The sequence below is a fragment of the Amblyraja radiata genome, chromosome 13 (genome assembly GCF_010909765.2).
Source record: "Amblyraja radiata isolate CabotCenter1 chromosome 13, sAmbRad1.1.pri, whole genome shotgun sequence".
Lineage (NCBI taxonomy): Eukaryota > Metazoa > Chordata > Chondrichthyes > Rajiformes > Rajidae > Amblyraja > Amblyraja radiata.
In genome coordinates, this window is record NC_045968.1 from 33052281 (window position 1) to 33064427 (window position 12147).

The following is a 12147-nucleotide window of genomic DNA, read 5'->3' on the forward strand; positions in this document are numbered from 1 at the left end:
AGTTTCTCTCCCACATCCCAAAGCCATACCAGTTGGTATATTCATTAATTGGCCACTGTAAATTGGTCCGTGCAGTTGGCAAGGTAGATTCTGTGAGAAGTTGTTGGGAATGTGGGGAGAATGTAATGAAAAGTAAACAGGGAATGCTGAGCCGAATGGCCTCTTACATCATAAGGAAATATTGAATAGGTGATTTGATGATCAAGCCTTTGTTACATCTGGAAAATGTATGCCAGTCATAGCCATGGTACAAAAATCGTATTCAGTTTGGCGAGACCTTCATTTGTGAACATTGTTTCTGGAAAGAAATGTGGAGAGCTGGTTCAGTCTGTTGCCTGAATTAGTGGGGCAACATAGGATGGGTTGAGATCAAAGAACGGTGAAGTTTGGTTTTATAGTTTTTTTCACAATCTGGGTATCGCCAGCATTGCCCAGCCCCCAAAACCTTTGAAAAGGTGGTGGTGAGCCACTACCTTAACCTATTGCAGTCCAACAAGCAATGTAAGAGTGTGGAAAGCAGTGGGGCAGTTGGAGATGTGGGCAGTAATTGTTGAAATGAAAGGTAGCAGGAATAAGTAAAAGGAAGACGAGAGTTGAATAGAGAAACCAAGTGTGACGAAGTTTTGATGCTCTGGGAAGCTAATCCCACTCTGCTCCAGATACTGGAAAACATCGCAGTAGAACAGTTAAGGGCCTGTCCCACTTAGGCGACTTTTTAGGCGAGTGCAGGACTCTGCGCTAGCCACATGATCGCCACATGGTCACCACATGTTCGTTGGTGGTCTCTGGTGAGTCTCCTTCATGGTCGCGAGGAGTTCCTGAATTCTGGGAACTAGTCGCGGCCTCAGTATGGTCGCCGCAAATTTTTCAACATGTTGAAAATTTTTCTGCAACCTAAAATTGGTGGCCATGGAGAAAATCGATAATCCTGTAGTCATAGGTGCAGTTGTAGTGGGGTCGCCATGTAGTTATAGGTAGTCAAGGTAGTCGTAGGTCATTTTAGTTAATCGGCAGTGCTGACCGGGCATTTTCATTGGCTCATTGGGGGAAAAAAACTTAAGCACGAGTTTTCAGAACCAAGGATAACAGACCGGTTAAATGCCCATCAAACGTACATTGTGCTTGCTGTTTTAACCTTCCTGTTCATCACAGTGTGTGTCTGAATTACCTTGACATTGCACCGTGTGAATTTCAGACAGTATTCCCCTGCTTTCCGCGTGTGTGTGTGTGTGTATGTGTGTGTGTGTGTGTGTGTGTGTGTATGTGTGTGTGTGTGTGTGTGTGTGTGTGTGTGTGTGTGTGTGTGTGTGTGTGTGTGTCGCGGTTTTTCAGGCGACTGCCGGGAACTTGACAGTCGCTGTTGCTCCGCTGGAAAATTGCCTAAGTGGGACAGCCCCTTTAGGCATCCCAAACGATTGAGCAAAAGTTTTGCATAGAAATAATAATACAATTCAATATCTACAGGCTGTAGGGAAAAAAGCCTGGAAAGGAAGCTCATTTTTATATTTATGAGAGCTAACACATAAGATGAGCCAAATGGCACCATTCTGTGCTACAGATATTATGATTCAAGCACATATAAAATATTTCCACTCTAGGTTGGAAAATGAGTAATAGCTTTTACTGTCAGCTTTGTTTTGTTGCCATGATAGCCCTCAAAATCGCTTGGTGCTTACCTCTGCTGAAGGACTGTAACTTCGACTATGTGATTCCTCTCACCTTGTGGGCTTCCATGGAGTGGAACTGCTTCCTGGAGCTCAGATTGCCTGTAGGAAATATTGCTATACTGTTGCTTCAAGCTTTCTGATGACCTGCTGGAAATCAGAGTACAACAAAATGTTTGTAAAAGGGGGTCTGTTCAAAAATGTATTTAATGCACTTCCGCAAATAGTAAATTAACTGATTTGATCAAGTGTATGAGGAAAGTAGCAATGTCCTTTTACATTTTTCATAATAAAATACACATATGAACTGCTTTAGTAAGAATCTAGTATAGAAACTGAGCCCTTGCTCATCCCTATGCAATTGGATCCTCGACTTCCGCATCGGCAAACTTCAATCAGCATGTATTGGCAACACTTTTTTTGCTTGTTTGTTTATAATACTGTAAAGGGCCTGTCCCACCAGCATGCGATTGCTGGCGTCTAGCGCGACCAAACGTGGTCGCTTGAGGTGTACGGCCTCGCGGGGGTGGTCCCAATTCGAACCGCGGAGGCGTATGGAGTTGTGCGGGGCTGGTTTCGACATCATACTCGCCAATCAGCTGGGCAGGAGGCGGGCCGACTGAATTTGGACGTCGTACGGCGTCGGGCGATGACGTCATCACGCAACGGCACGCCAGGCGGTGACGTCATCACGCAACGCCACGCGCTAGGCGTACAACGTCAAGACGCTGCGTACGTCAAGACGCCGCGCACGCCCGTCGAGGCGCTGCGTACGGCCTCAATGCGGCTGCGGACCGACAGGCCGTTGTCGCGTGGGATTTTCGGACAGTGCAAGATTTTTGGAGCCCCGCGCGATGTCGGGACCAGCCCCGCACAACTCCATACGCCTCCGCCGATCGAAGTGGGACCGGCCCCGCAAGGCCGTACGCCACAAGCGACCACGTTTGGTCACGCTAGACGCATGCAATCGCATGCTGGTGGGACAGGCCCTTAACGTGCATCGAGACAGTGAAAAACATTTGTTTGCATACTATCCAATTGGCATCACTTCCCCCTCGATTAGCATAAGCAGCGCACCTTTGATCTTCAAAGACCCACAACAACTGGGCCATAGTCTCATCTCGCTGCTACCTTCAGTAATGTGGCACAGTAGCCCAAGAACTATTACCTCCAAATTCAAGAATAGTTTCCATCAGACGTTTGAGTCACACTGCACAACCTTATCTCAGCAATGAAGTATTATGGACTATGTATAGGTTGCCTCCATACTTCAATTTGCAATATTATGATCAAATTATCTAGAATTAAACAGTGTTGACACTTTCTAAAAATACCTTCTTACATCAATATACTTACGATGCAAAACCTTGTTTGTGCAACAATCAGCAGGAAGTAACACAGCTGCGACTGGAAATAAGAGCATAAATTCTCCAGGACATACATGGCCACTTACAAATTCTTTTACTTCCTATGTACCATTTCTATGCATGTCTACTGGCTTTCCTTGCTGTATTTTTACTGGACACTATTTATATCAGAGATTATATTGGTGAAACATTAAATTACCAGCGTGTAATCACTTTTCGTAAACTTCTGCATAAAATGGATGCAATTTTCAAAAAATAGTGTTGGAAATAGCAGCAGGAATGAATGGCCAGGCAATGAGCTTCATCGTCACTGGTTGATTGATGAAAGTTGGCCACAATTTCAGAATAAATTGGCCACAATATCAAAAAGTGGATATGAATCTCCAACCTCTATTTTATTTGAACTGTGGAACCTTTATCACAGATAGGCATACCATTTAGGCACTACACTATCCCACAAGTTCATACATGCATTTAGGTGGACAGGGGCTGATTAGGGATTGTCAACCGAGTTTTGCATGTGGGAGATTGTGTCTCAGGAATCTGGTCAAGTGTTTTGAAAATGTGACTGAAAAGTTTGATGAGGGCAGAGCTGTAGATGTTGTGAATTTCAACAAGACATTTGACAAGGTTCTGCATGGTTGGCTGCTCGGGAAGGTTAGACCCCCATAGGATCCAAGGAGAGATAACTGATGAAAATCACCTTCATGGTAAGCACAGGGTGATAGTGGAAAGTTGCTTTTCGTACTGCAGACCTGTGACCAGTGGAGTGCCTCAGGATTCAGTGCTGGGCCCATTGCTGTTAACTATACCAACAATTTGGATGTGGATGGTATTACGGATATGAAGATGGTTGTCAAAATTTGCAACATGATCTTGATCGGTAGGACAGGTGGGCTGAGGAATGATTGATGGAATGTAATACAGAGAAATGTGAGTAGTTGCATTTTGGGAGCACTAACATGGGCTCTGGGGAGTGTTGTACAGCAGAGGGATCTAGGAGTACAGGTGCATAGTTTGTTGAACGTCACAAAGGATGGTCAAAAAGGCTATTGGCACATTGGCCTTCAACAGTCAAAGCATTCATTATAGAAGTTGGGAGGACATGTTACAGTTGTATAAGACATTGGTGAGGCCACATTTCGAGTATTGTGTTCAGTTTTGGGCATCATCTTATAGGAAGAAAGTTGGCAAGGTTGAAAGGTGCAGATTTATGAGGATGTTGCCAGAACTCGAGGGCCTGAGCAATAGGGAGGTTGAGCAGGCAATGACTCTATTCCTTGGAGAGCATGAGGATGTGACCTTATGGAGGTTTACAGAATTATGAGAATAGATCAGGTTGACGCATAGTCTCTTGTCCAGAGTAGGAAAATTAAGAACCCGAGGACATAGGTTTAAGATGAGGGCAGAAAGATTTAATTGGAACTTGAGGGGTAACTTTTTCACACAAATGGTGGAGGGTACATGGAACAAGCTGCCGCAGGAGGTAGTTGAGGCAGGTACAATGCCACGATTAAGAAACATTTAGACAGGTACATGGATAGGACAGATTTAGAGGGGTATGGGCCAAACGCAGGCAGGTCGGACTAGTGTAGATGGGACATGTCAGCCGGTATGAGCAAGTTAGGCCGAAACTGATTATATTCTAAATGTGGCCCCACCAATGTAACATGACCTCACTATTTGTAAACTCAATACTCTGACTGATGAAGACTAATGTGCCGAAAGCATTCTTGATCACCCAATCTGCCTGTGATGCTTCTTTCAAGGAACTATGTACCTGCACTCCTAGATCCCTCTCCTCTACAACACTCCCCGAACTCTGCCATTCACTGTGTATGTGCTGCCCTGGTTAGACTTCCAAAAATGCAACACCTTCCACATCTCTGTATTAAACTCCATCAACCATTCCTCAGCCCACCTGTTCAACCAATCAAGATCCTGCTGCAATTTTTGTCAACCATCTTCACTATCTACAATACCACCCATTTTAGTGTCATCAGCAAACACTAATCATTATAGATGACAAACAGCAATGAGCACCGAACACTGAGGCACATCACCAGTCACAGACCTCCAACAATCTTCCGTCATCAACCGCTGCTTCCTTCCATAAAGCCAATTTTAAATCTAGTCTGCTAGGTCTCTTTGGAGTTCATGCGATCTAACCTTCTAGAGCAGCCTACCATGCGGAACTTTGTTAAATGCTAAAATCCATATACAGGTGCACAACCTTTTATCCGAAGATCCAAATAACGAAAACCTCCGAATAGCGGACATTTTTTCGGTCCTTGAAGAAAGGTCCTTGAAAACGTTCACCGAGGGCGGCCCGCAGAAGTGACAGCGGAACCTCCGCTCGGTCCTCGAAGAAAGGGGAACTAAATCCCCATTCATAAAAGAGAAGGTGAGGGTATATTGCGCGGGAGGGTTAATAATTGACAATATGCTGCTGCCTGCCCGCTGAGTTTAAAAGTTCCCACGGTAGACTCACGATACACAGTGCAGATTGTCGCTCCCTTCAGTTTCACCCCACCTACGCCCCTCTGCTTCCCGGCCATGTATGTGACCCCTTCCCTCCCCTCTCCAGCTCCCCGCCCATTGCACCGGCGCGGGGGCTTTGCACTGTCTTCCCTTCAGCTCCAGTCCAGGGGGGTGGCCGGAGACGTCAGGACCAACGGGACACCAATACAATACAATAATAACCTGCAGCCATACAAAAAAAGAACCAAGACACACACCAACACAATTCAATTCACATAAACATCCATCACAGTGAGTCTCCTCCTCACTGTGATGGAAGGCAAAGACTTGTCTCTCCCCTGCTCTCCATTCCTCTCCCAAAGTCGAGGTCAAAGCCCCCGGCGGGCGCTAGCAAGTCCGCGGCAATTTACAGCCGCGCCGGGCGTTGTAAGGCCCCGCTCCAGGTCATTTTCAACCCCGTAATTCGGGCGGGAGAAGTCGCCGCTGCCGGTGCCCCGCAAAACAGTCTCCCACCGGGGACCCGCGAGCTCCCGGTGTCACCATCCACCGGAGTCGGGTCGCAGCAGCTCGCCGCCGCAGCTCTCCACGCTCCGAAGCTGGCTAGCTCCACGGAGGTAGGTCCGTAGGTCCACAGGCTCCACAGCTCCCACCGCCGCCCACCGACCCCCAGGCCCACTGCAAGCACGGAGATCCCAGAGACCCACAGCCAGCAGCAACTCCAGCCCAGCCCCGCTCCAACTCCAGAGGAACACGTAGGGGCAGAAGCTGATGGTGTGCAAGGTACGTCTTGTTCTTGGGGTGGCGGATGAGGGGGCGCAGCTCGGGCTGTGGGCAAACTGCCACTTGTCGCCGTAGCGGCCCATCGGGGAGCGGATTCCTCCGGAGTTAGAGGGGGAGGGGGGTATTGTGCTGTTTGATCGCCCCCTGCTATCCCAGGGACAGGGAGACACAGCGGCTTTTTAGACTGGTGGGCAATCACTTCCAAAGTTCTGCCCACACAGTCAGTACACCTCTCCTACACTGCATTTCATACAAACATTTATTCTGCAAGAAAAAACTACATTGAAGACTCAAACTCGCGATCGAGTAACTGCCAGGATCAAGGCGCAAACTCGCGACCTTGCGGATATGAGCCGAGCACTCTACCACTGAGCCAGCCATTAAAATCTACGCTAAAAAAATTCCATTCCGAAGACCGACAAATTCTGAATTACGAAAAGTGTCTGGTCCCAAGGCTTTCGGATAAAAGGTTGTGCACCTGTATATCAATACAACTCAGCCCTCATCAACCTTTTCTGGTCACATCTTCAAAAAGCTCAATCAGACTCGTGAAACACAATCTCCCAAGTACAAGACAATGCTTACTATCCCTAATCAGCCCCTTTCCCATCTAAATACATGTCTATCTTATACCTCAGAATACTCTCTAGTAACTTTCTGACCACAAATATTAGAGTTTTTAGTTTCCAGGATTTTCCTTGCAGCCCTTTTAATTGAAAGACACGGTGGCAGCTTGACTTGGCAGAACCTGGGCGGATATTTTCTCTTGCAGTAGAGAGGGGGAATCTAAACCAAAAGTGGCAGTGGGACAGCTAGTAGAGCACTGCCTCACAGATCCAGGGATCCTGGCTTGATTCATGGTGGAGGATTAGCTTCTCTACTATCCATATCGGCTCACACTTTAGAATTGACATTGCTCAACTCACTTTAGCAGATAAAGACAGCCTAACAACACTTGATTACCTGTTAATTTTCTCTTGGGCCTGCAGCATTTCATTGCACCTGGCCAGTTCCTTACACAGCCGCTTCTGTTGGAGATCTTTACTCTGAATGATATATGCTTGATCTTGCAGTCTTTTGTTCAGTTCCTCATTTTCCTTGATTGATTTCTAAAAAGCAATGAGAATGCAAAATCTATACAAGATCATGAGATCATAAGAAACAGGAGCTGGAGTAGGCCACCTGGTCTTCAATCATGCTCCACCATTCATTAAGACCATGGCTGATCTTCCACCTCAGCACTAATTTGATTGCATCATCATATTGCTTGATTCCATTAATACCCATAAATTATCAAGAAGAATTAATGCAACTGAGCCTCCAGAGGTTGGAGATACTTCTGGAGGTTCACTGCCCTTAATGACGATATTTATTTTCATTTCCGTCTTCAATAGCTTGCGCTTGTTCAGAGACTGTGCCATCTTCTCCTAGACTCCTCAGCCAGGATAACATTGTTCTTGCACCTCACCTACTAAGGTGAACAATTTTCAAAAATTTGATTGGACTCTCTCTCATTCTCTAAACTCTAGAGAATACAGTCCCAGTCAACTCAATCTCTTCTTATGTACAGCAAACCTGTCATCTCTGTAATCAGTCTAGTTAATAAAACATACATTGAGCTTTTAAAGTAAGAGATCAAAGATAATGTAAATAGCTCGTTCTCAGCTTCCCCCCAGTCTAGTTTCAGTCAATAAGATACTGAGTCAAGCACTTGCGCATCTAAACTCTATTTTGGAAAAACACAATAACAGTTCCCCACTACTATACCTAACCACCGCGGGTTCGATCCTTGTATCTGCCTTGCCAAGCCCTCCTAGCCTCGTGCAAGCAGAGACACTCCAAAAGGTCACGCAGTCTTACGCGTTCTCCCAAAAGATTCTGCTTCTTCTTCTTCTTCTATGTAGTTTTTTTTGGCGGTTGGCAAACAACTTTTTAGTGCATTACCGCCACCAACTGGTATGGAGTGTGGATCAAATAACATTATAACTTATATACTAATAACCTATATCTTTCCGAACAAATTGGTTACCCTGAGAAAAAGCAGTAGGATTTGATAGCACTTATATGAATTCTTTTGTAAAATATCTATTAAATCAAATTGTACTTTTTCTTTTCTGAATCGGAGCTACCTTTTATAGGTCCCTGAACCTTGAGGGGCCGAACCATATGGGGGTGGTCTCTTTACAGTCCAATAACAGATATCGATTAACACAGTATATGATAGATATTTCCCAAACCCAATAATAGTGACCAATACAATGTATCTGACAAAGTTTCTGGATGCAAGTTAACAGAGATGAATTATGCAACATGTGCCTGGATATTCAAGAAACCCAGACAAGGCTCAACATTTAACCCAATCAAAATCAAAGTAAACCTTTGCAACAATATTTACAATATCTATAGGTGCACAAAATTGCTGGAGAAACTCAGCAGGTGCAGCAGCATCTATGGAGCGAAGGAAATAGGCGACGTTTCGAGCCGAAACCCTTCTTCAGACTGATGGGGGGTGGGGGGGGGGGGAGAAGGAAGAAAAAGGGGAGGAGGAGGAGCCCGAGAGCGGGCGGATGGGAGGGTGGGAGGAGACAGCTAGAGGGTTGAGGAAGGGGAGGAGACAGCAAGGACTAGCAAAATTGGGAGAATTCAATGTTAATGCCATCCGGACGCAAGGTCCCCAGACGGAATATGAGGTGCTGTTCCTCCAATTTCTGCTGTTGCTCACAATGTCTATGTCTGGTTTGCATTCACCCAATCTAGGCTGTGGGCCGAGGAGCTTTATTCCAGTGTTTCGTGACCCAAGTCACAGAACTACATGAAATTTTCACATATTGTGTAAAAAAATTATATAAATCACCCCTGAAACTCGTCATGAACAAGACTTGCACATTTTTATTAAATTAGAGAAAAATGGAAAAATTTTGGGTATTTTTAGTCCAATCAAAGCACGTTTAACATTGAGTTGTCTGCCAGTTGGCCAATCAGGCGCTTTGTTTCAGGCTAGCACACAACATGGCTGAGAGTGCCTCTACTGATGCCTGTTTTACTGGAGATTCCGATGAAGGTTCTTTGTTGTTCTGTGGAATACATGTTGTGGAAACTTGCAGCAGGGGTAATTGAATTTAGTGAGAAAAGCATTAAGAAGTCTGAAAAATGTTCCGCTATGTGGATAGAAGTGGAAGAAAGTCTTGAAATCAAAGTCCCTGCTGAGATGCTGCAACACAAAGTTGTGAAACTTTGTGAATCAACTCAAACTGAAAGGTAAGATCTAAAGTCTGAATTTATGAAAATTAATCTGTATGGACTTTAATTAATTTAATTGCACCCTTTATAATGTGAAAAAATGAGATTTGGAGGCTGTACATTCACTCATTCACTCACTCATTCATTCATTCATTCACTCACTCATTCATTCCTTCATTCATTCATTCATTCATTCACTCACTCATTCACTCATTCATGAAGTTGAGGGCCTAAACTATATGTATCAATAACAAGGTAAATTAAACATTTTCACTAATGCCAGCTTATTGTAGAGTAATAAGTCTTAATCATCTAATCTCGGAGCTGCCTGCGATAACTTACCGGGAAAAAGTGCTCCGATCACGGGGCCTATGTATTTAACATAGTGGTCTCAATTAAAAAGCGGCCGATTCGTGAACGCGGGGCTGCGGATCTTCTCCGCGGGCGGGGCGGGGGGGGGGGAGGGGTGTACATAGTGCCGTCCGTAGCGGCCGTTTCCAGAAAAGCGGAGGAATATTACTATCTGGAATATATATAGGTATAATAATATTATATTATTATTATATTATTATATATATATTATATATTATATTATTATACCTATATTACTATCTGGAATATATATAGGTAATATATTATATTATTATACCTATATTACTATCTGGAATATATATAGGTATAATAATTTAATGAAATGCCACATAACCGTTTGAAAGTATCAACCATTTTCCAGTTGTATAATCGTACACGATCATGCCAATTACTCTACTCTGAGTAAAGAGGGGGCAACATTCGGAATCCTATTGGGAAGTTACGAAGGGCAAGTAACTGAAGTGCAACAGGATAGAGTAATTCTATTAGTTTAAAAATAGATATGTAAAAAGATAGAACTGGTCCACAAATTCAAGGGGGCAAGGCAAATTTTCAATGCATGAGACAGGAACTTGCAAATATAGGGAAACGGTTCAGGGATGAGGGGCAGCACAGTGCCGCAGCATTAAGAGTTGCTGCCTTACAGCGCCAGAGACTCGGGTTCGATCCTGACTAATAGGTGCTGACTGTACGGAGTTTGTGCGTTCCCCCTGTGACTATGTGGGTTTACTCCGGGTGCTTCAGCTTCCTTCCACACTCCAAAGATGAACAGGTTTGTAGATTTTACTTCGGAGTCACATGAGTGACTACGTGAAGAAGGCCGTCATCCCACTTGGCGCATCATTACGTTGACTCGCTTCGCGCAAACGAGCCGACTGGCGGCAGCATTCGCGCTGTCCAGCGGTAAGTTTTAAACCAACAAGGTAAGTTTTTAAATTGCTTTTGTTTTGCAGGAAACTCATTTTCAGAGTTTGCCTGCTGTATTGGGGGCGAAGTCCGGACGGGCCGCGGGTAAACCTCTATGGACCGCGGGAATCCCGTCACGGAACAGAGGGAATCCCGGTCATGACCTCGGGGATACCCGGAAATGGAGCGGCACCGCGGCACCCGCTACAGAGTGCGGGGCCCGCCACAGAGACCGCGGCAGCCGCTACAGAGACCCCGGCAGTCGCTACAGAGACCGCGGCAGCCGCTACAGAGACTGCGGGACTCGTTACAGAGACCGCGGCAGTGCGGGTGGCGGTCAAAATTCGCCTCACGAATCGCTGGCAACGGAGCCAGCAGCGTCGGACAGATGCCAACAACACCTAGACAGCCTTTAAAGGTTAGTCAAGAAAATTGTATCCCACTCTCTGCGGTGGGGAGTGCAGGGAAGAGGCCCAAACATTTAAACATATGGGCCAGAAGTCCCTAGGCAAACCCGTTTGGAGGGTTAGCCATTAAATTATATCTCCTCTCTGTGGAGAGGAATGCAGGGAAGAGGCCCATTCATTAAAACAAAACGGGCCAGGAGTACCTAGGCAAACCCAATTGGAGGGTTAGCCACTATTTGATCTCTCGCTCTGCGGAAGTAAGCGCAAGGAGAAAGCCCGCAAACAAGTCGGGCCAGGAGGATTCCGGATGGAGAGGATAACCTCCTTCATGGGTAACGTGTTTAAACGTTCAAAACCCACATGGAGCACCTGATGGAGAGGTGCTCCACAATGATATACTCCAAAGGAGGGAGTTATCAGCCCGGGTATTATGGAGAACCCACAGGCAGCGGCACCTGTTTCAGGGCTGCACAAATGTCTCCTGCTCTGAGGAGAGGAGCATCCACGGTCAGTTTCAGTCTGACCCAAAGCAAGAACCTCATTTAGGTCCGCTGGAGGGGCCATGTCAGCGCAGGTATCCTCAGGGGCCTGCGGCAGCACCTGTTTTCAGGGCTGCCTACAAATCTCACTCTCAGTGGAGGGGAGTGCGAGTGATCAGTAGGTAACTGATCTCGAATTTAAAGTATGAACATACTGAAGCACATGCATATGGCCTCAAGAGCCAGCAGTTGGCAGAATACCCGCACGCTACAAGTGCCGGCAAGGGAACAGCGCTATCAGGGTGACTTTGGAGAAACCAGCCGCCGAATCCTCTCTTCAGGTAAGACCAGAAGAAGGAAGCAAAAGCTGTCGGACCAATCAAGGTACCAACGACAAGCAAAACTTCATCAGTAGGCGACAACACACCCCACACCTCCATAGGGGGTAAGC

The 12147-nt window shown here is 45.9% G+C and overlaps 1 protein-coding gene across 6 annotated transcripts in view; it reads right to left on the reverse strand.

Annotated features, from left to right (window-relative positions):
- The window catches only part of cep63 (centrosomal protein 63), a 62342-nt gene that overhangs the window by 21960 nt on the left and 28235 nt on the right, over positions 1-12147 (reverse strand). For 4 of the 6 annotated variants that reach the window (XM_033031673.1, XM_033031669.1, XM_033031672.1 and 1 more), the window contains exons 6-7: positions 7256-7401; positions 1677-1814 (exon numbers count right to left, since the gene is read on the reverse strand). In XM_033031673.1, the coding sequence (XP_032887564.1) occupies positions 1677-1814; positions 7256-7401 (284 nt within the window). The remainder of the gene's footprint in view (positions 1-1676; positions 1815-7255; positions 7402-12147) is intronic. The other 2 variants (XM_033031674.1, XM_033031675.1) reach the window with 2 other exon arrangements.